Below are 23,305 nucleotides of genomic sequence, written 5' to 3'. Positions count from 1 at the left end.
GAATAGACGTCTCTTAGAAGACTTTACAAGTGCTTCAAGGAGAACAAATATTCAAAGGACTTTCAAGTGGCTATTGATATTCTATTGTTTGATGTTCTATACCCATGTAGGCATAGAGTTAAAGTCACTGAAACTATGAGATTCTTCTATTAGATAGTGAAGAAACATGGAGTTCGGGTCACTGAAGCTATGCGATTCTTCTATTAGATAGTGAAGAAACCTACAACTTGCAGTCAAACTATTATCGTGAGTTTGTGACCTGTGAGAAAGCTATGACGAAACCCAGATTCCCTAAAAAGGTTAGAGGCCATATATAGACTCAAATGTTTTAAATGGTTAGAGGCCATAAAACATACTCAATGTTTTGATGACAAAATTGAAATTTTGTTGATTTGCAAGAATAGTTTCACACCTATTGGTTGCAAGTTTGTTTTAAGGATAAAAACCATCAAAAATGGAATTGTGTTCACACACAAAGCTAGATTAGTTGCTAAAGGTTACAAGCAAATTCACGACATAGATTGTGTTAAAGCCTCATGCAAAATCGTAATGCTTAAGTCTATAATTCAAGCAATGATTTCATATTGGTACATATGGCAATTGGATGACAAAACGTATTCCTCAATCAAATGTTGGAAGAAAACTATGTACATGGCATGTCATAGGATTTGTGGATCCAAATAAATGCTTGAAAAGGAATGCTAGCTTATGAAATCTAAGTACAGATTTAAGCAAGCAATTGGGAATTGGAACTGTATTTTAGTGAAGCTAATAAACATTTTAGTTTCATAAAATGTACATGATTCTTATAGATGTATAAGAAGTTTAGTGGGAGTACATAAAAACTTAATTGGTCCTATGTGTATCACACACATATCTCTCTATTGTGAAATAACATTCAAATGCTAATTACTTAGATTTGAAATGATTCATCAATGATGGACCAAGGCGAAACTTAGTACATACTGGGTATTAAGATCTATTTACAAAGATCTTATATTAATGTTTTGGATTAACTAATGGCATTTACTAAATCAAACACGAAAGACTCCATTGGAGATATTCGACCCATGTGAATAAATCTAAGTAAAGAATGTTTGAACTATGTATAAGCATTTACTAAGTTAAACATCAAAGGATCTAAGTAAGATTCTTAACCTATATTATATGTCAAAGAATTTAGCTGAATTTAGTATTTACTGAAACTAGATGAGCTAAAGTTACATGAATAGAATTCAATTGGGAATTATTCTGCAAAAGAATTTATCATGTATGATATAATATGAGGATCGCCAAAAACGTATCGTATGACTTTAGGCATGACGAACATATACCAATCTCTATTGATCTAAGTGAAGATCAACTAGATTGAGATCAAGAATACTTATGGTACTTGAAAAGGTACATAGGAATAGTTCTTGATTCAAGGAAATAAAGATATGCTAAATATTGATGCTACACGCATAAACACTGGCAAAGGATCAAGCAAGACCCTTTGGAGTTAACCATTGATAAGGACGAGCTATAGAGCATCTTGTTTTGAAATGGCAACATGGATTGGAGACCATGAGTTGTTGCGTGGGATATTAAAATATTAATGTTCTAAGATACAGCTGGAAAGTATTCCACATATCTGTGAACTGCTTGGATAAGTAATTCCAAACAAAGCATCACTTGCAACCTATAAAGTTGAATTAAAAGTACTTATTTCCTAAGAAGCAATAAAACAGGGTTGTTTATGTTAAAGAGTTCTTCACTGAACTTGGGTAGATCACATGTCTGCTAGCTTGATGGTTCTTCATTGAAAAATGCGTAGAACCACTCTTGAAGCAAGAAAAGACTAGATCACAAAATAAACATACTCAAAAGATCTTATCATCTATCTCGAAGAGCATTCGATGAAAAGGATATTAAGATTGGCAAAGCATGATAACTAAACCTATGCAACAAGTGAGAAACAACACTCACATTGTGGCACTGGAAATCAAGCATAGCTTTGAATTCCATGAACTATTTTAAAGATGGGTTTGAGGCCCATGGTTGTAAAATATTGGGGTTGAACATTTATCATATATGAAATGTATTTTCATATTCCATTTAATCTTGGTTTAGTATTAAATGATGAGTCCCTTCAATTTGACGAAATATTCAAGATAGACTGTCAGGACCAGTCCTGTGACTAAGAAATGTCTATCAAGTGAACTTGAATGTCAAAAGTTGAAAATGGTCCCTGGTCGGAGTTTTCTATAAAGATGGATGCATAGAAAACGTTAGACGACTAGAATGCAAGATGACTAGTAGTTCTGTTTCTTGAACTATGTGGACATGGCAATGTCGCAATCATTTGCATAGATACTTACTTTGGGAAGTCTAGTATCGGACAGACCTATGAAACTTTACTGTAAGAGATGAAAATCTGTCATAAGTAAATTTCATTAAAATTATTAGACACTAAATCCTCAATACCTGAGTGATTTGAGATTACTTGTTTGAGAATTGGTTGCTTTGACGTTGACCAACCGTCGCACCGTAAAAGGAGGCTATAAAGAAAACGCTCAGGTAATCACCTATCAAACGAAGTCTAATCTCAAGATAGCAAGATTGGGATTGTCCTCCCATAAATCGGGATGAGATGCTTAAAAGTTGTACAAGGCCACTCGGAGAGCTAGAAACTGTAAAATGCATGGCCGTGCTCGGATGAATCATAGGCTATGATTATCTGTTTATTTGATCAGTTGAACTCTGAAACCGAGAAACACCTCTGGACATAATAAGGATGACAACTCTTACCTTATGTTCAAGAGCAAGCATCGAGCGACAAAGGAATTAGGTAATGCACACTTGTCCCTAAGGACAAGTGGGAGACTGAAGGAAATAATGCCCTTGGTCCAAGTATGCATATAATGTTAAGTCTAATAAATGCGGTTCAGTATTAATTAACAAGTTAATAATTCAGTGAGATCAAGTGAGCTGAATGCCTAGCTAGAGGCCGCTTCAGTTCAAGTGGAACTAATTATATTAATCCACAGCTTACTCTTGACTGAACCCGTAGGGTCACACAAATAGTACGTAAACGGATCAAGTATTTAATGGAATTAAATACTCCATCTATGGATATTCGGAATCGACGGATCTTGGTTTCAGTGGGAGCTGAGATCGTCAAAGGCAAGAAATGAATACTCCGGAAACGATGATATTGCCGGAAACGAAAATATGGATCGTATCGGAAATATAAATATTATCCAAGTCGTAGATGTTGCCGGAAACGGAAACATGGTACGTATCGGAAAATATTATTGGAAATGGAAATATTGCCGGAATCGGAAATATTACCGGAAACGGAAATATTTTCAAAATCGGAAATATTATCGAAATCGGAAAATAATTACGGAAACGGAAATATTAAATATTTGTTCGAAACGGAAAATTAATTCCGGCATCGGAAATATTAAATATTGGTCGTATCGGAAATGAATTCCGCAACCGGGAATTTAATCGGAAGCGCATCGTACGAATTAGCATCGGACGAGGCTTGTCAGACGAAGGCCCAGCACGAAGCCAGGCCCGCGCCCAGCAAGCCAAGCGCCCAACACGAAGGCCACAGCCTCGCCAGGCCCAGCGCAAGGCCGTAGGCACGCGCGCTGGAGCGTGTGCTCGTGGGCTGCGAGGCAGCGCCCACTCGTGTGGGCCGCAAGGCCTGCGCGGGTGCGTGCGTCCCTCGTGGTCGTGTGACACTCGTGTTCGTAACGAATCCTAATCCTATCGGAATTCGTGCAATGATTAAATCCTAATCCTAATAGATTAAATTTATTATTTAGAGTTCAAGTAGGATTCTAATTAATAAATCCATATCCTAGTAGGATTACAATTCCTTTCCATAAACTCTATAAATATAGGCCTAGGGTCACATATTTAACAGACGACAATTGAAGTATTCAAAGGTAAGATTTTCAAGAAAAATCAGCCACTCTCTTGCCCTTAATTAGCCGAAATCTATACTACCTTAAGGGCGATTCTAGTTGGTCAAGCTTAAGGCGGATCCGGACGTGCTGTGGACTATCTACGGAGGGACGACACTTGGAGTCCTAAAGACTTGTTCTTGTTCGGTTCGGGCGCAGCTAGGGAGGGCACGCAACAAAGTGTATGCATCTGAATTATGCTAAATGATTATGTGTGAATAATATGTTTCCTGGCTTTATGATTTTTCCGCATGATTTATGTTTTGTCATATGTATCATAACCTAACACAATACAGCAACTGAAATGCAGCAACAATGCATACAATAACATCATTTGAGCCTGCATCACTCTCAACTAACTGCGAAGCAGGATCTCGAGCAAGCCTCTATAAAGTTACAATCTACAGAAGCAGCAACAAAACGACAAAGACATGATTGACTAGCAGCAAGTATCAAAGCAGGCACCTAAACTACATTCAGATATCAAACACGCATCCACACTTCATAAAACCGGTTGTACTTATCATCCTTCTACTTGTCATTAATTTGTTTCTCAATTACTTAGTCTACTTTTAGAGAGATTTCGTTTACTTTAAGTGAGATTTAGTTTACTTTCAGAATTATTTTTCCAACTCAAAGTATAATGGCCTAGCCTTAATAGAAAATTAGGAAGAACTAAAATTTCTAATTCCTCCAATATTTTAAACAGAAGAACTGCAAAAGCAGATTAAGGCCAACAACTGGTTTGCAAGAGGCCATAACAAAATTATCTCAGGCTCTAGGCAAGGCAGTTTTCCCACCCACCCCACCCTATCATAGTATGACCAATCGGACCTAAGTAATTGTAGAACACGCCCTGCCAATAAATATATTCCCTGCAACAACAAATTTTGGAGCAACCATTCCTAGTGCATGTGTCGAAGGCAGCAGTAATAACCAGGAAGACAACTATCCACTTGATCGAATAGTAAATTCCATGTAAAACACAAGAGAAATGTGAGGATTAGGTGTTTACAACCACTGCCAGACTCAAACCCGCATACAAGATTCCCCAAACTTTAGTAGAAAAACACTGCAAAGAACTTAACAATTCCCGCAGAACCTTATCATTTGTAATTTACTTCTACGTCTAACTTATTTACTTTTACCAAATATCTATCTACTTTTTTAAATTGGAGAGAAAAAAACTGTACGAACACCAAATCAACACCAAATTTATGGCCCTGTACAGCCTCGATCTTACATCATGAGAGGAAATAAGTATGAGTTATGAGTTATGATCGACTCTTAATTAAAGGGCACCAACAGGTTACATTAGTCTCATATAGTTGTTACATATCTAAGTCATTGGTTTTTACACACTATCCTTGAACTAGATCAATTTATTCCCCTAAAAGACGACTGGAAAAGATTTATGACAGTAACATGGATGACACATACCATCGCTTAGCTGAGCCTGCCAACAACTCTGAACCCAATCCTAATGTTTTTGTTCTAAGCCACTGACACTTGTAAAACTACAGTCATAACTGTTGTTGGCCTGCTTCTAAGCACCTACACACCAAGCTGACAAAATCTATACTCCAAACTCAAACCAGAAAAGAAAAGAAAAAAACACAACTCCCAGCCTACAAACACTACACATTGATTTTCAGACCCGAAAACCATCCACCTTCTTCCATTTATCAACTTTTACAGAGGTTTAATTTACATTTATAGAGATCTAGTTTACTTTTGGACAGTTTAAGCAACATTTACCTCATCTGATTAAGCTCAAATAAAATTAGCAATGAGAATTGAACTAAATTAGCAACACTTTCTGATGTTGGTCCCAAAATCACAGCAGACAGGTGAAACAAGAACATTATTCATGAATGAATTGCTAGTATAATTTTTAACCTAAAACGTCTAGAACATAAATCACAACTAATTTGGGGGGAATTCTCCAGAAATTTGAAGAGCTACGTTGTGCTAAGAATTTGAACAAAAAATCACAATGAAATAAATAAATAAACACAGAATAATACTCTAATTGAAACCGCAATGAATTTGTAACTAAATCGCAATAAAAACAAAGTCGATTTCGAAAAAATTACCTTAATATGCAAATTTTACTTCGATTTCAGCATAAGTTACATTTGCAGTTGAATTCGTACCAAAACCTTGAAGAATTCCCAAATCCAGCCTGAAATTAATACAATTATATACACTAGAGTTGTGGAAATTGATAAATCTAAACCAATAATCTCCCATTGATGCTAAAATTGGGTAGAAAGTTGCGAAGACGGAGATTGCATTTCGTAGAGAGAGTGTGTGAGATGAATTTTGGAAAGAGGAGAGAGAAACACGCGTGTTTTGTTTCACAGGGATTAGGATTATTTTGAGATTTGATCTCAATCGTCCGTTTTGTTTTAATCCAACGACTATTAAAGGTTCTCATTATAAGGAGGTTCTTATCTTAAGAGAGGTTCTCACCATATATATATATATATATATATATATATATATATATATATATATATATAAGTCGGTGTATCTTATTTCTGGATGCATTTAAGAATTTCAGGTGCATGTACCCTACCATTTCATTTGACATCAGTTTTTTCATCATAGAGTACAAATATAATACGATGTATAATTTTAATTATTAAAATTTGTTGATTTAAATTTATACTTTGTACTACGCAAAAAACTATTTTCGATTTTTGTTTATTTTAAACAATTGCTCAATACGTAGGCCCTGTTCTTTGAGACTTGTTTTGTAAGAATTTTAGGTTAGTTTCAATAAGTTCGGTTCATTTCAGTTCAGTTCCAATAAGTTCAGTTTAATTTAGGTCCAATAAGTTTGGTTCAGTTTTAAAAATAACATTTTCTATTTAAACTTAGTTTAGGTTATTAACATTTTCATATTAATCTAATTTAATATTTTGTTATTATAATTTCAATTAATATAAGTATTTAGTTTTATTATTATTATTATTATTATTATTATTATTATTATTATTATTATTATTATTATTACTACTACTACTACTATTATTATCATTATTACTATTATTACTATAATAAAAATTATTATTACAACAACAATAACAACAAAGCCTTAGTCCCAAAATTATTTGGGGTCGGCTAACATGAATCGTCGTAGGAGATCGTCATTGTCACCAAACAAACCAGAAAGGAGCAGGAAGTAAAAAGAAAAAAAAACAAGGAAGAAAAAGTGGAATTAATGAAAGTAAGATAAAAGAAAAATGTATATACATTATAGAAGAAATATTGTAAGAGATAATAAAAATAATTAAAGTTTAAAATAAATGAATAAGTAAAATAAGTACATTTCAAAATAGCATGTAAAATTAAAAAAATTAAAAAGAATTTTAAAAAAAATAAGAATAAAAAATAAAAATAAAAAATAGAAAGAAAGAGAAACATGAAAGCTGTATAAGTCAAATGAAGTCATCAATGTATATTCTCTCCCTCCACTCTGTCTTATCCAACGCCATATTTTCCTCAGCTCGATCCCAAGAAAGCTCATATCATGCTCAATCACATTCCTCCAAGTTTTCTTAGGTCTTCCCCTACCCCTTGCAATTCTATCACTTTGCCACCCTTCTATCCTCCTAACCGGGGCATCACTTGATCTTCAGGGTACATGTCCAAACCATCTTAAACGATTTTCCATCATCTTAAACTCAATCGGTCAAAACATAGTAAAATTACTGCACATGTCCAATGTCCCAAAACCACAACAGAGCTAAGCATGTGCTGAATAGATCCCACTTTAAGTCCATTTTATGTTATTACTTTTCATCAGTGTTGTAATTTTATAAGGAGTCCACTCCTTAAACACGATAAAGTTTGTATCGTACGGTTATCAAATAGGTGCAGTAGTAGTAGTAGTAGTAGTATTTAATATCTAATGTAAAGTAAAGATACAATTCAAAGTTTAGAAAGTATACAATTACATAGATTGAAATACCAATCTGATCGAGGACCACATAGCTTAAGGAATATGGAATTTACTATTTAAACTATATAATAATCTAATCTAATATATACAAAGGAGGCACATTTGCTGAATTATTAGAGCGTCACGTAGGAAATCTAATGATTTCTACCAAATGAAAAATAAGATTTCTCATTTATTTTTGAATTAAAAAAGTCGAATGCCACGTGTATAAATAATTAGGTGCCACAGAGATATTTTAATTGATTAATTAATAATATATACAACTCCATCCAATATCAAATACTTTAATGATTAAAAAATAAATCTAAAATAAAATTCAATCCAAAATCAACAATAATCTAAAATTAAATTCTATCCAAAATCAAACAATAATCTAAAATAAAATTCTATCCAAAATCAAACACTAATACAATTTAGAGCGCAGCATAGGAATTCTAATGGTATCGACCAATGAAAATAAGATTTCTAAATTATTTTTGAATTGAAAAAGTCGAGTGCCACGTAAATAAATAATTAGGTACCACGTAAATATTTTAATTAACAAATTACTATTCCGTAATGTTATAACGGATGCAAAGAAAGAATAAAGAACGTAATAAAGAACGCAGAGAATTTAACGTGGTTCACTAACAATGTGTTAGCTACGTCCACAGGCAGAGGGGAGGAAAGTTTTATTGATCTTGAGGATTACAGATTACATAATACGGCTAGGTTATGACCTAAAGAGTTTATATAGTACTCTCTAGACAGATGCGGAAAAGCCCAGAAAATAGGCCCAAAACAGATAATCCGTGTCCAAAATAACAGAGAGATCCCCGTGTTGGGGCGTTGCAGTAAGGGGCTTGACCAATTCAAGGCATTATCTAACACGTAATATATATACAACTCCATCCAAAATCCAAAACTTTAATAATTGGAAAATAAATCTAAAATGAAATTCTATTAAAAATCAAACACTAATCTATTCTAATATATAAAATATAACAGTTGTAATATTAGTTTTATTTTAACTTAAAAATTTAATAAATCCGTGCATCGCACGGGCTAAAATCTAGTCTATATATATTAAAAGGCATCTCTACTAATCCGAAGTTGATCTTAAAACCCGAAGTTGATCTTAAAACGCCCCTAAGTTCCTTAGGTCCTTAGTATGACCCTAATCTGATTGGAAACGCCCAAAAACATACATCAAATGAAAAGTTAATGTCTTACCATCTTAGTCAACCATTATATATGATCTTTATTGCACATAAATATATATAACTTGGAACATCTAAGAGTATTTTTTTTTGAAAGGAAAATCAATTCATTAATAAAGAGAGTCATACGACATCTACAAGAGAAAATATAGATCTAAAAAGTACATGACAAATTGAATCAAATAAAGGCTTCCTTCATCAAAACTACGACCGTTGAATGAATCTTGCACTGTAGTACGTCTCCCATATATAATGCTGGAACATGCAGCCTTTTCAGAGAGAGGCTCTAACGATTTGTTGTAGCCGCGAGGATGATTTTCACTTGATTCATCTGAATGTACTCGAAAAATTGATATATGTTGCGATCCCGCATACAACTTTACCAACGAACCAATTCTACATAAATCCACTGAACGACAAACCAAACATACTAATGCTAACTCCACCATAGGGAGACTAACGAACAAGGAGGAACTCCGCCCATATGCTGAAAATTTATTGAATTTAGGAGACAATAACTGAATTAAATGAAGAAAAAGGGTCGAAAATAGTCTAATTACCGAAGAAATTAGACTATATCGTGCCTACGGCGGCCAAGAAAATTAACCCTATAAAATAATAGAGGGAGAGAGGATGGAAGAGCGGCGAATTTACTTTTTAGAGTCAAATGTGGAACATCCAAGAGTATAATATACACCAAACTTTTTACATAATACATTCCATATATATGATATACAAAGTAGTAACCCGGGACATCACCGGGCACCAAACACTAGTTTGTAAATCAAATACATGCATATAACAAATACAAGATGTAAGACTATCTTGTCAAAAAATTGGAATATTAATATACTTCCTCCGTTTCTATATAGTTGCATCACTTATCTAAAATGGAAATGTCACAATAGTTGCAACACGTCTAAAATGGAAACATTTTTACCCAAGTTACAATTTTACACCTAAGATGAGGTAAGTAATGTGACTAAAGTGGTTGTGACCCCACTCAAGTACCACTTTCTTAAATACCGTGTAGAGGGGTATGTTGCAACAATAAAGAATCGGAGGAAGTACAAATTAGAAATCGGGGATAGGGAATTGAAGCATTTGATACCTTTTTGGTCTGGATAGAAATGTAGAATGAATTGGGAGAGAAGCAAAACCACAGGGAGGGGAGTCAGGGCATGATACCTTGATCCTGACCCTATTTACACAGAAAATGTCTTTTTCTTTTTCAAAATTGCAAAATGTCATTTTTACCCATCAAAACAAGCATTTTTCGTACTTTATTCTGATTGCATTTACAATATCTAAATCAAATATCACTCAAGAATCATTCTAGTTTAACTTTACATAAATACAGAAAATGTAAAGAAAATATTCCAAAGTGAACTTTGAGAAACGACACAAGCATCATCCAAATTTCAAAGGTTGAAAAACTCCAATATTCCAAATGTACTTCTATGATCGAAAATCAAAACCTTAAAGCCAACTTATGGCATCAAATGTGTTACCCCCCCCATTTTCTCCTATTGTTGCCGATTCATTCATATCATCATTGATTCTTACAACATGGTGACTGAGTAAGATTCTAAGGAGAAATACAAGTTACATTGACATTAGATACAGTAGTACCAGCACGCCTAAAACAGAAAGCAGGGCTATTATGACATAATACATAAATGAGGGTTCAAGACCAGTTAAAGCCTTAAAGGTGGTCAAAGCTGCTTAAATCATCAAGTCCTCCTAGTGTGGTTGTCGAACCCAGGCCTTCCCACATTTCCGTGCTCCCAACTTCATCATTGTCAACCCCTACTCTCTCAGGTTCCCAGAAACCAGTTCCGTTTTCATCTGTCAAATTATAAGCCACTTCTAAATCCGAACATTCATGATAGTATATTTCAGGCATCAATAATAGCTCTAGTTTGGAATGAAACTACTTTAGGTTTGGGATAAGGTACTTACAATAATTATAGACAGGCCTTTGTTTCGTGTAGCTACATGAAACTCCTCCACGGGCTCTTCTCTTTGGCTTTGGGTCATCTCCTAGAACTACCAAATGGTTTTGACTATGCTGCTTTGAAACACCTTTCAACTTCGATGGCACTGCTGCAGTTTAGATATATAAACCATATAATGAATATGTCAATAATGTCAGAGCCAATGAAGAAATCGGCACTGTGGTTCAATCCTTATAGAAATTTCATTAAAACCATACTATTGTATTAGATCTAGTCATCCTGTATATGCCTGGAGGTATATGACAAAGATAACGTGGCATAAGCTGCTAAATTACATGCAGAATAATGAGCAGAACATCTGTTTGGATCCCAGATTGACAGGAAAGGATGAATTACTCGATCAATCTATACAACCCGGAAGTCAAAAACAATAATCAAAATCTATGATTTTCAGTTTCCTTCAATATTGGAAGTAACACTCAGGCAATAACATCACCAGCATTCATGTTTGCAATGAAATATAGTTTTATAAGTTAGCTCAAGTATGTCTTCTATAATATCTTCACCTTAACCATCTGCTCTAGGCCAGAAGCCCAGAAGCCAACTTTAAAAGATAAGATAGTACTCCTTATTGGTTTTATTTACTGTAGAAACTAGAAACAGCAAATAATCTTTTGCTAGGCCTGACATATCTCTAAGACTCGAAGCACTAGCAGATTCGTATTTTAAGAGTGAGATTTTCCTGTGCGCTTACAAGTTACCACACTATCCAAACCTCAGACCTTGAATATACCTTTAGTAGCAAAAATGAGACCTATTTTCTCAATGATTTGGTTGAAGTTCTGTTTTTCATGTGAACATTTTGGATACTGGAAGTGTGGAGCGTCTGTGGTTAGAGAAGAAGAAATGCACAATATTGTGTTTGTGGTAACTGGTTACCAAAGGCAAAAGTGCGATTAATGCGATGGATTAAAAAAAGAAATGGCCAGAATTGATGGACTCCAAATTTATCTTGCTAAAAATATTTCCCATTTTCTGTAAAATTTGGAGAAAGATCTTCTTTAAGAGCTTAATAATATTTTTTAAATTAAAAGGATTATTTGGGCTCAAAAAGCAGGCATTAATTGGCGGAAATATGCCAGTTTATAATACAAAATATTTTCATATTGTTAGAATATGTCTTGAATCGGTCAAGTCTCTTACTGCGAAGCCCCAGCACGAGGATCTCGCTGCCCGGTCAGCGAGTCGGGGGTCCAGGGGTGCATCGGTTTAGGGATTCGGGGACGCATAGTGGACCCCGATGGGGGGTTCGAAGGCAACGTACGGTATCTATTATTCTACACTAGGATTATGGCTTATTTTCTAGGCTTTTCCGCATTTGTCTAGAGAGTGGATAAACTCTATAGGTCATAACCTAGTTGTATTCTGTAATTTGTACACCCCAAGATCAATAAAACTTTTCTCTCCTCTGCCTATGAATGTAGCTAACACATTGTTATTGAACCACATTAAATCTCTATGTTTTTTTCTTTACGTTATTTATAATGTTTCTTGTTTCCATTATAACACACATTTTAGCCAAAGTGAAAAAAAGCAGAGTAAAAGTTATCACTCTTCGTGATTCAACTGGGGATTGGTTGATGATCCTCATCTCCTTGAACAAATGACAGTAACCCATTTCAAGAATCTTTTTACCACTTCTCATATTTCCCATAACCTTTATACTGATTGCCTTTCTAATAATTTGGTTAGTGATGTGGATTTTGATCTGTTCACTAGGCTTTTGACTTTAGATAAGGTCAAATAGAACCTTTTTCAAATGGGCCCGATTAAGAGTCTCGGGCCAGATGGTATCCAACCGATCTTTTTTCAATGTTTTTGAGATTCCATTGGAATAAGCTTTTTAAATTTTGTGATCAAGTTTTTCGTAGACATGCAATCCCGGGGGATGTTAATAACTCCTATATTTGGTTAATCCCCAAAATATATGTTCCTCAAACTATATTAGATTTTAGACCGATAGGGTTATGTAACACCGTTTATAAATTGATTACCAAAATCATTACCTCTCATTTTAGACCTTTGATGCACAATTGGATTAGCCCTCTTCAATCTAGCTTCATTAAGGGTAGGGGTATTGATGAGAATGTCATTATTATCAAAGAGATTGCTCACTGTTTTCATAGAGCCAAAAGCATAAGCATATTATGGCCCTTAAACTTGATCTTAAGCTTATGATAGCTTAGAATGTGGTTTCATTCGAGATACTCTTATTAGTTTCCACTTCCCTAGCAGTCTCATTGATCTTATTCTTAACTACATCACCTCTCCTAAGATTTTAGTTCTTTGGAATGGTGAAATCCCAGATCAATACTCCTTCAAGAGGCATTAGGCAGGGAGACCCCCTCTCTTCATACATCTTTGTTCTTTGCGTTGAAAAGCTCTCACTTGTTTTATGTAGATGATGTTTTTCTCTTTGGCTTTGCTTCCATTTCAATTATCCAGGTTATTCTAGAGGTTCTCATGAAATATTTCATCATCATTCCGCCAAAAATGTGTGCTAACATTCGCAGGCTATGTTACTTGGACTCGGGTACTAGTGTCGGACACGGGTACGTGTCCAAGTGTCCGACTCGGCTAAATTATGAAAAACTTCCAGGATTTAAGTCGAAAATGAAGTGTCGGAGTGTCCGTACCCATGTCGGAGGGTCGAGGGTCCGACACGGGTACTTGAGGTAAAATGAAGAGTCTGAGTAACAAATACTTGGGTGTGAACATCAATCCTAATAAGCTTAGAAAAGGGGATTATTTGGATTTGTTGTAGAAAGCCGCTGATAAAATCAAAGGGTGGCAACCAAGCTGCTTAACATGGATGGCAGATGGACTCTCATCAAATATGTTCTAAGCTCTTATCCTCTTTATGTGATGCAGAATAACCTTATTCCTCGTTCCATTCTTGATGAGCTTGATAGAACGTGTAAAAAGTGCTTGTGGAATAAGGTAGATTCAGTCAAATACATTCCTCGTACCAATTGGGATACAGTTACCACTGTCTTGGGCTTGGGGGCTTGGGTATTAGAAGACTTAAGGATTGGAATTTAGCTTTCATCGCTAAGCTAAGTTGGTATATCTTGACCAAGCCTGATAAATTGTGGGTTCGTATTTTAAAGGATAAATATGTTAATCGAACCAGCTTTATGGATTGTATTCCTAATCCTTCTCAATCTCCAATTTGGAGGGACATTCTTAAGGTCGTTCTCTCCCCGCGAAAGGTTTAATTGTTCGAATCAGAGATGGAACCAATGCCTCTCTTTGGTATCACCATTGGGTTGGCCCAAAACCAATTTATCTTCTTATGGATAAGGAGATTCCAAGTGGGTTAGCCCATTGGAAAGTTTCCATTTTCCATTATCATTCGAAATAACAACTGGTTTCTTTTCTAATGTCAAGCACCTTCTTCTTGTTGACCTAATTCCTCACATTCTAGCCACTCCCATTTCCATCTTTTCTTCAAACAACTCGAAGGATCACATAAGATGGTCTTTCCATCCAGAGAGTGTTTTCACTATTATGCCCAGGTTATGCAGGATGCGTTTCCAATTCACCATTCCTTTTCTTGGAAAGCTTTAGGGAAACTCAAAGTGCCTTACAAATACAAGATGTTTATGTGGAATTGTTTTCATTCTATACTTCTTGTTGCTTCCAAAGTGGGTTCTATCATTCCAAACATTAATCCTATTTGTATTAGGTGTTCAAGGCTAATGAAGCTTTTATCCATCTCTTTAGAGATTGTGATGTTTCTTCGATTATTTGGAATAGAATTGTTGAGAAAGTGAAAATTCCAAACAATTTTGATTTCTCAATATTTTCTAATGACGGTTTGATGGATTGGCTCAATTATAAATTTTCTCTACAAGCTAGTTGGAAAACTTCTTTCATTCTTGGTCTTTGGCATATTTGGAAGTACAGAAATGGAGTAATTTTCATAGAAAAAACTCTAGCTCCCTCTTCCATTTTCAATGGTTACATTATTGATTACCAAATCACCAAATTTGTTTTGCAGGGAAGAGATAAAGGTAAAAGGGTTGTTGTTGCCCGCCCTATTACTCGCTGGAAAGCCCCTAAACCTGGCTTCTTAAAGCTTAACTCGAATGGAGCTTGGAGGAGCATAACTGAAACAGGGGGTGGCGGTGTTATCAGAAAAGACACAAACCACCTGAATGTGCCAAGGTTGCTCTGATGTGGAATTTATGGGAAGGTCGTCCACTTAGTCTTCTGCTAAGTCTTTTGGGTCTTAGTTTAATTTGGATGCTAACAGGTAGGGTTACAAAGGGGGCCTTTTGGTATTTCGGTCGCCCCTTTGATGCTTCTAATGTTCACATGCGCTTAATTTTGTATCTAGCTACTTACTTATTTTGGTTTCCTGATGTAATGCTACTCCATTTATGTTAATATATCTCCTTGTTTGTGTTGAAAAAAAAAATGAAGCAGAATCAGGGTTTTTGAATTAAATTTGAGATAATTAAAAATAAAAAGGGGAAAGCATCGTTTACATAGTTCAACGTAAACTATAAACCCCCTCATAAAGGTAAACTATAAACTGGTAACAATAACAAATCAAGGTAACCCTAGAAGTCCAAGTTGTTGTGATTTGTACAACCACATTATGTCCTATTCATGCAATCTGTAGACTGTTGTGTTTCAACATCAGCCTAATAGTATGATGGAGATTTTAGGTGCCAATCAAAACCTAGAGCCAACTTTCTTCTGCATAACTACACTATCTGATACTGCAAAATATCAGTCTCACTATTCTAGACATGTTCCTATATGTTAGGCAAGACGATTGTCTTAATTCTTTATTATAACTTTTTTGAGGGATGATTGTCTTGCTTTTTCATAGCAACACAAACTAGTACTAAATCTGTAAATATCAGTCTCACTCTTCATGAAATCTTATGCAAAATGATTAATCATTGGGTACCAAAATAAAAGGAAATGCCAAATATAAAGCATGAAAAGCCAAGAAGATAAGTATCCATTACGAAGAATAATCAACTTCTGGCAATTCAGTGTACAAAAACAAACATTTGTACTATAACTATGATAGCGCATAAAAAGCTTGCACTTACCAGTTATGCATTCAGAAGACCTCTTTCTGACTTTCCCTCCTGAATCGTTGAACAGCTTAAACACTGAATCTTCAATCACACCCCCTTTCTCATCACGGGATCCTGCACAATCATATTTCTCGTCCCTAGAAATGGTCTCATTTATGGAATCGTAGTTCTCTGCCAAAGGGAAACTCTCCTTCTTGACCTCCGAGAATGTTTTTTCATCCTTAATCACAGAAGCAAATATGTAATAAAATTCTTGTATATTTAATTTGAGCAAATGCAAGGTAAAAAAATGTTTTCGACTATTTAACTTCTTACATATTGAATGAAGCCTTTGCTTTCATGTTTTTAGGGTTCTCATAGGTCCCTAAAAAGAAGAGGGACTCAGACATTCTTTGTGCATGTGCATAACAGAAGAGAAGTTGACCAGCTCATTCAAGCAGCCGTCTTTGACAAAGTCTGACTCTATCATGCTTTGGCAAGCTTTCCTTGTATAAATATTTCATTGATGATTACTCGCAGGGTTTATTTCTAAGCAGCGAAGTCCGGAGTCTTTTAAAAGTTGATAAAGTTAACAAGTTCAGTAGAAAATGAGCATATGGACGAAAGGAAAAAAGTATATATAGGCAGGTAACCGTCACGTGTCAGTTACCCACGATCCAACACAAACAAAGAGTATAACACCCTGGTCCACGCTAAATTAGCATGGAACGGGTTTATTATAGGGTAAATATAGCCCCTATACATACCCAGTCTACAATTCAGGTACTTTTTTACACCAAATCTATGATACCTTCACCCTTAATGGTCTGGTCTTATAACTGACTTTAGCACTGGAGGGGGTGTCCTTGACAAACCCGGAAGGTAGCTAACATGCTCACCTTCCAACATTCTAGTCCACTACTATACAAGTTACACTCCAATTCCCTTGTCGGAATAGTTTCTCTCCCAGACATGGCTAACAGTTTCTGGATGAACTAATGAGCAAACACAACTTATTCAAACCAATCTCTTTAGCAATAATACTTGAATTTTAGTCAGTAAGAGCTCCCTTCCGTCCTAGTTATCACCACAGTGTAATTTGAACTAGCGACATGACAACTAATTCTGGACTCGGGTAGTTGTAGAACAGCAGAGTTTTTTTTCCTAATCTTGCAACTTCAAAATGCCAAAATATTGTAGCATTTCCTAATTCCTAGAACAAGCTCCACAAAGTGTAAAATCACTGGGTTTTTACAAAAGAAATTTTTTGCAATCTTGCAAAAAATTCAAAAGTCGAAAATAAGGAGGATGAAATTGAAATTGATTGAAAAGAAGTACCTTGTCAAATGGAAGTACAGAAGTTGTATGAAACTTGCGATTAAGAAAATTGGTAAGAGAGAAATTCGAACCGCTCCTATTCTTGTTTAACAGTACACCTGAACCCTCTGTATGATTTGCAAAGCTGTAATGAAATTAGGGTTCTTAAGAAATCCCCAAATCAGCAAAAAAAAGTTGTTGAATTGATTGAAAATTTGTTCAATTACCATGGCTGAGAAGACCGAAGTTTGAAGGTGGAAGTAATTGAACGTTGTCCGGGTCCCCTAATTGGAGTAGAATTTCTTGATTTCATTGATGGGCTTCAATTCAATCGTAATTGTTCTTGAGAATTTGTACATAGTAAGGGTAAAACGTAAATTCAGTAGTTTTTTTTTGGAGGGAGTATTGAAGAAATTTCTGTAATTTAGCGCTAAGTTTCAAATTTTGAATATGTGTTTCTGGTCATTATCTATACTTTTATTTTTTAAAACGAAAATTATAAGAATCATTTCTCGTTATCCATTTATTGTTGGGCTTTCATTAAAAGAAGATTGGTTCAAAAGATTGTGTTATTCTTAGTTAAACGAAAAGTCAACCATTTTTAAACAGATTGCTTAAATGTTGTATTTTTAGTATCAACTTTTTCCTAATTAGTAAACTCCGTAACATACGACATAAGCTACAATTAGTGTTTTAAGGAATTTAAGTTGCTTCTTTCTAGTGACTAGACCACGTAAAGGGTAAACGGATCTTTTCGATCGGATAAGAATCGATTTCATCCGATTCGAATCTTTTCGGGTCACTCTTACTTCATGTGGGGTCTATGCATGTATGGGTCGGTTTCATTCGAGTTTCGGGTTTATTTCAGTTTATTACTAGTATAATACCCGTGCGATACACGGTTTATAAAGTTCACATACTAATCTTATACTAATCTAAATATTAAGAGTGATGATATTAACTTCTCAATCTATAGTTACAAAAATATATGAAATAGAGGTGATTGATTTAAAATTTAATGATTTAGTATTGACCTACTAATCAGTCGTCACAATACAAAATTTCACATCATAAATTTACTTTACTCGTTCCGTATAATTTAAACTACGGAATTCATTATTAAAATGTATTTGTTTTCTTGACATATTGTACACCATTAGAAAAATATTATTGTGTATTAAATCATATCTATCACGACTACAACAGATTTATAAACCCCTTGTCAAAGAAGTTAGGTATACATAATATTTGTTCATAATACCTTGTGTACAAAAGGGATGATGCAAGTTTATAGAGATTCGTTGGAGGGAGTATAAGAGAAGTATGCATATTATTTCCCATCACTCGTGGCGAGAAAAATAATCTTGTTATTTGGTTGAACATGTTGGAATAAAGTTCATTCAAGTCTAATATTTAGTTGGGCCTTTTACGTATGGAATATCATGCCAAGGGGTTTTTAAATCCATTTCAACATACTAAAATCTCATACCACATCCCCTCTTATATTTTAAATTCACCCCCTTTGATTGTACAATCCATTATATAATTGAACCACTGACATATATAGAGTGGCATATCGTTTTACATACGTAGAATACATACCAAGATCTATAGTATAAAACAGAGAAATCCATACACTCTACTTTGATTTCAGATGAAGCAAATGTATGCAAATTATACGTGTAAATGTGTAATCTATTAAAAATGAAAGGTTATGAACATCATATTATAAAAAGTTACTTTAGCTTCCATCATACAACGTATTAGAAATTCTTCTAATGATATGATCTGATACACTAAACAGATAAATACCTTAACACATTTATTAACATATAAGATATCTACCCGGTTATAATGTGTCGTACGCACCAAGAAGCTCTTGTCCAAGTTTCTTCAATACCATAAAGTCTAAAATTGTAGAAAAAGTTATATTACAAAGTAAACCTTTTTAAGCTTAATTGTAGACTCGTGTGATATACGGTTTATTCATATTTTATCATTTCACATCATATAGTTTTGTATGCTAATTAAATGAAAATCACAATATAGCATCTCGATGATGTACTTTTTTTAGAATACCATTGATTATTTTTATTGAAACCTAATTTTTTATATCACGGTAGCAGGTTGTAGTTAGGGAGTGTCTATTCTTACCGCCTTAAATGTTGTACCACCCTCTTTACCATAGCTAATATAATTATTATTTTTATCCCTAACCCTATCCATCAAGACCATCACCACTAATAATCCCCTTATTGTAAAAGAAAATCTCCAACCATCACCGTAATCCACTCAATTCGAGCTCGTATTACCCAGCCTATGGTCATGCATCTCCAAAGAAATTCATGCACGGTGTATCTCTTAGCTAGTTTCTTTTAACATAATTAGTCGAATAGCGCTAGTGGTATATGATTATACGTTTGGCCTAAAACCTTACAAATCGGCTATAATTTTATCTTAACTTTCATCATCAAGTTTCGGATATTTAAAGGAATACTTTATAAAATACATGATCTGGGCTTAGAAATTTAAACTGTAATGTTACTATATCATGAACTTACCGTGTAGTATAATTTTCTTATGATAAGTAGTGATAACGGTTTTGTATTATACATTAAAAAGTCTCCAAGAAAATGGCCTAATCATATCCAAAGAACAATCTATATGTTAAGAAAAATTCGTTAAGACAACTAACTACAAAGAAGAGATTATATATGACTTCTCAAAATAACAAATCATATACTACCTCCGTTCCTAAATGATCTTTACGGTTACTATTTGCACGGTAATTAAGGAATTTTGGTGAACATGTGATGGTGGGGTAACAAATGAAAAATGAGTGGCTATAAATTGTCCAACAATGTGAGTGGGTGGAAACTAATATTAAAGTATTGTGAGTGGGTAATTTATGGTGGGCCAAATAGGAGTAAAAATGGAATAAAGTAGGAGCGTAAAGAACTTTCAGGAACGGACTAAAACGGAAAGCGTAAAGAACTTTTAGGAACGGAGGTAGTATGTTAAGACAACTAAATATAAAAAAGAGAATATATATAACTTCTCAAAATAACGAATCATATATGTTAAGATAAATTCGTAAGCGTATAATTATGTATACATATGTATATATGTTAATATGTGTATGTGATTCGTTATTGTTCCCATAAATACAGTAAGTTAAGTATAATAATAAAAAAAATTATAATTAATTTATATATTAAAAGAGAGGCAAATCAAATGGTGACATTTGTCATCACCACATTGATTTCCTCTCTTTTAGTATAATATATATAGATAGATAGATTTCATAGATAGATAGATTCTAGAGTTTTTGATAATTTGTTTGTCTGATTAGAATAATTAAGTAAATTAAATAAACAAAACTTTATAACTTGTAAGTTATTAGTAATTTATTTTATATTCATAACCAATGTAGTAGAAATTTTAATAAGGGTTAGTTATGAATATTATACTTCATCTGTTTCATAAAAAATGTAACACTTTTAATTTTACTATTATTGATACACCAACTTTAACTATATTTTTTACTAATTTATTAAAAGCAAATGTTATCAAGTAAAATGTCGTTGAATAGATTTCATTATATACATTCATAATGTTAAAATTTTAAGATTTTTTAGAAAAAGATAATTAGGGATAACTATGGTCAAAATTTTTATATTGGCAAACGTGCTAATCAAAGTGTTGCAATTTTTTTGAAACAGAAGAAATATTTGGTAAAAAGCAATAAACCATTTGATATTACGATTCACAACCCTATATTCGGGAATCTATGTACTATTTGCGTGAGATTATAGGGATGTAAAATATTTGATGTTGTAATTTTTAGTTAAATTTAATTATTTATATTAATGGAGAGGTGACCAATGAGTGACATTTGTCATCACCACATTGATTTCCTCTATTTTAGTAAAAAAAAATTATAGTATAAGATAATCAAATAAAAGAATGACACTTGTCAGCACCATGTAATGAGATTTGTACGTAGTTTGAGGAAATATAACATATAAGAATCTTTAAAAATGAAAATCTTGATAAGTTACATTTTTACGTTATATTTTTAGGATGTTTATATTATCAACAGAATCTAAAGATTTATAATAGCAATCAATAATATTTTCTTTGTGCATCTTTATCCTTAAATAAAACAAACAAATTTTGACTAATATTTTTAATTTTTTTTTATATATATTAAAAGAGAGGCCAATCAATGAGTGACATTTGTCATCACCACATTGATTTCCTCTCTTTTAGTATATTATATAGATGGATGGATCGACTGATCGGGTTTGTTCAGGTTAATGGTTGATTTTGTTGTTGATTCTTGTTAAGAGTTGCATTAGTGGTTGATTAATTTGATGTTTGATAAGTTGCTGATTTTGTTAAGTGTGATTACTAATTTGGTTAATTTGGTGACACAGGTGGCATCAACTATTGGAACACAGTCGAGCCATTTCTTGATTTCATTGATGGGCTTCAATTCAATCGTAATTGTTCTTGAGAATTTGTACATAGTAAGTGTAAAACGTAAACTCCGTAGTTTTTTTTGGAGGGAGTATTGAAGAAATTTCTGTAATTTAGCGCTAAGCTTCAAATTTTGAATATGTGTTTCTGGTCAATATCTATACTTTTATTCTTAAAAACGAAAATTATAAGAAACATTTTCTCGTTATCCTTCCATCCTATATAATATTAAAAAAAGTCACTGGAGCATGTGAGGCCTCCAAAACCCAAATCCAGCAATCTTATTCACTCCCTCCAAAACCAATCAAAATACCCTAAAATCCAAAATTCAAATGAATTTTAATAAATAAAAAAATAAAAAAAAATAAAAGGAAGAAAGAAAGAAACACACGTAAAACCCACAGAAACTGCTCCTCCTGCTTTCATGAAAACTGCTCCCCTCCTCCTGGATTATTATTTATCCATTCAAAGGTAAATATTTCTTCGTTGATTTTAAGTTTGTTATTTGATCTACGATTTTAATTTCAATGGCTTGCTATTCACAGTGTCAATCACCAATTTGATTAATACCCAAAACCCAATTTGAAATTCAGTTATTAATGTTTGAAATTGATCTAATTTTTATGGTTTACTCAATTTGATAATTTTTTTTTGAATAAAAAGAGCTATCTTTGTGTTTAATTATGAGGGGATTTCGTCTGATTTATTTGAATTATCAAGTTTTTTGGGTGAGATATTTTGTTAATTAATTTGGCGTTGACTGAATTTTTGAGCCTATCCCGACACTTGCAGAAGCGCTGGCTTTGTTAGTTTGATCTGATTTCTTTTCGTCGGTATAAACACAAAGAGCACACAACCAAGACGATGCACTTTAAAAGTGTTGCTAGAGCCTATAAATAATAATTCACTAGTGTGTGGCCCGGGCGTTGCCCCGATTTATTACTTTTATTCGAGTTTATTTATTTTGTAAATACGTGCACATATAGATGGAGTCGTCGTCGACATCAAATGACATCAAATTACGATGGTGACACAAGATTAGTGGCCGATCAACAAACTTCCCAAATATGAAATCTCACCTTCGAAAATCAAAACAAAGTTAGATACTTTTCTTCATAATTAGTTGATTTATTACACCATTTTTTTTTTTTTTTAATTTGTTTTTTTGTTTTTGAGGCTTAAGCTAGAAAAGTAATAACTGTACATTTATAAATTAAGTAATCATTCCCTTTTTTCCTTTTTTTTTGCATTCACTTTTATTTAATGTATTATTTAACGTCAAAAGAATATATATATATATATGTGTGTGTGTGTGTGTGTG

The 23,305-nt window shown here is 33.8% G+C and overlaps 1 protein-coding gene across 2 annotated transcripts; it reads right to left on the bottom strand.

Annotated features, from left to right (window-relative positions):
• Window positions 1–10,518: 10,518 nt before the first annotated feature.
• On the bottom strand, window positions 10,519–17,958 carry LOC110806032 (uncharacterized). Of its 2 annotated transcripts, none has more exons than XM_022011671.2 (5): window positions 17,730–17,958; window positions 17,524–17,647; window positions 16,219–16,426; window positions 11,091–11,231; window positions 10,519–10,976 (listed from the first exon to the last, which is right to left on the bottom strand). In XM_022011671.2, the coding sequence occupies exons 1-5, from the start codon at window positions 17,813–17,815 to the stop codon at window positions 10,834–10,836; spliced, it is 702 nt and encodes a 233-aa protein (XP_021867363.1). In that variant the 5' UTR covers window positions 17,816–17,958; the 3' UTR covers window positions 10,519–10,833. The 2 variants fall into 2 exon arrangements, with proteins under 2 accessions (XP_021867363.1, XP_021867362.1); XM_022011670.2 differs by having other exon boundaries at window positions 11,091–11,234; window positions 17,730–17,954.
• Between the last annotated feature and the right edge of the window lie 5,347 nt (window positions 17,959–23,305).

This window comes from Spinacia oleracea, chromosome 3 (genome assembly GCF_020520425.1).
Source record: "Spinacia oleracea cultivar Varoflay chromosome 3, BTI_SOV_V1, whole genome shotgun sequence".
In the NCBI taxonomy this organism is placed as follows: Eukaryota; Viridiplantae; Streptophyta; class Magnoliopsida; order Caryophyllales; family Amaranthaceae; genus Spinacia; species Spinacia oleracea.
The sequence above is the reverse complement of the archived record's forward strand: the minus strand, read 5'-3'. Positions and strand labels throughout refer to the sequence as shown.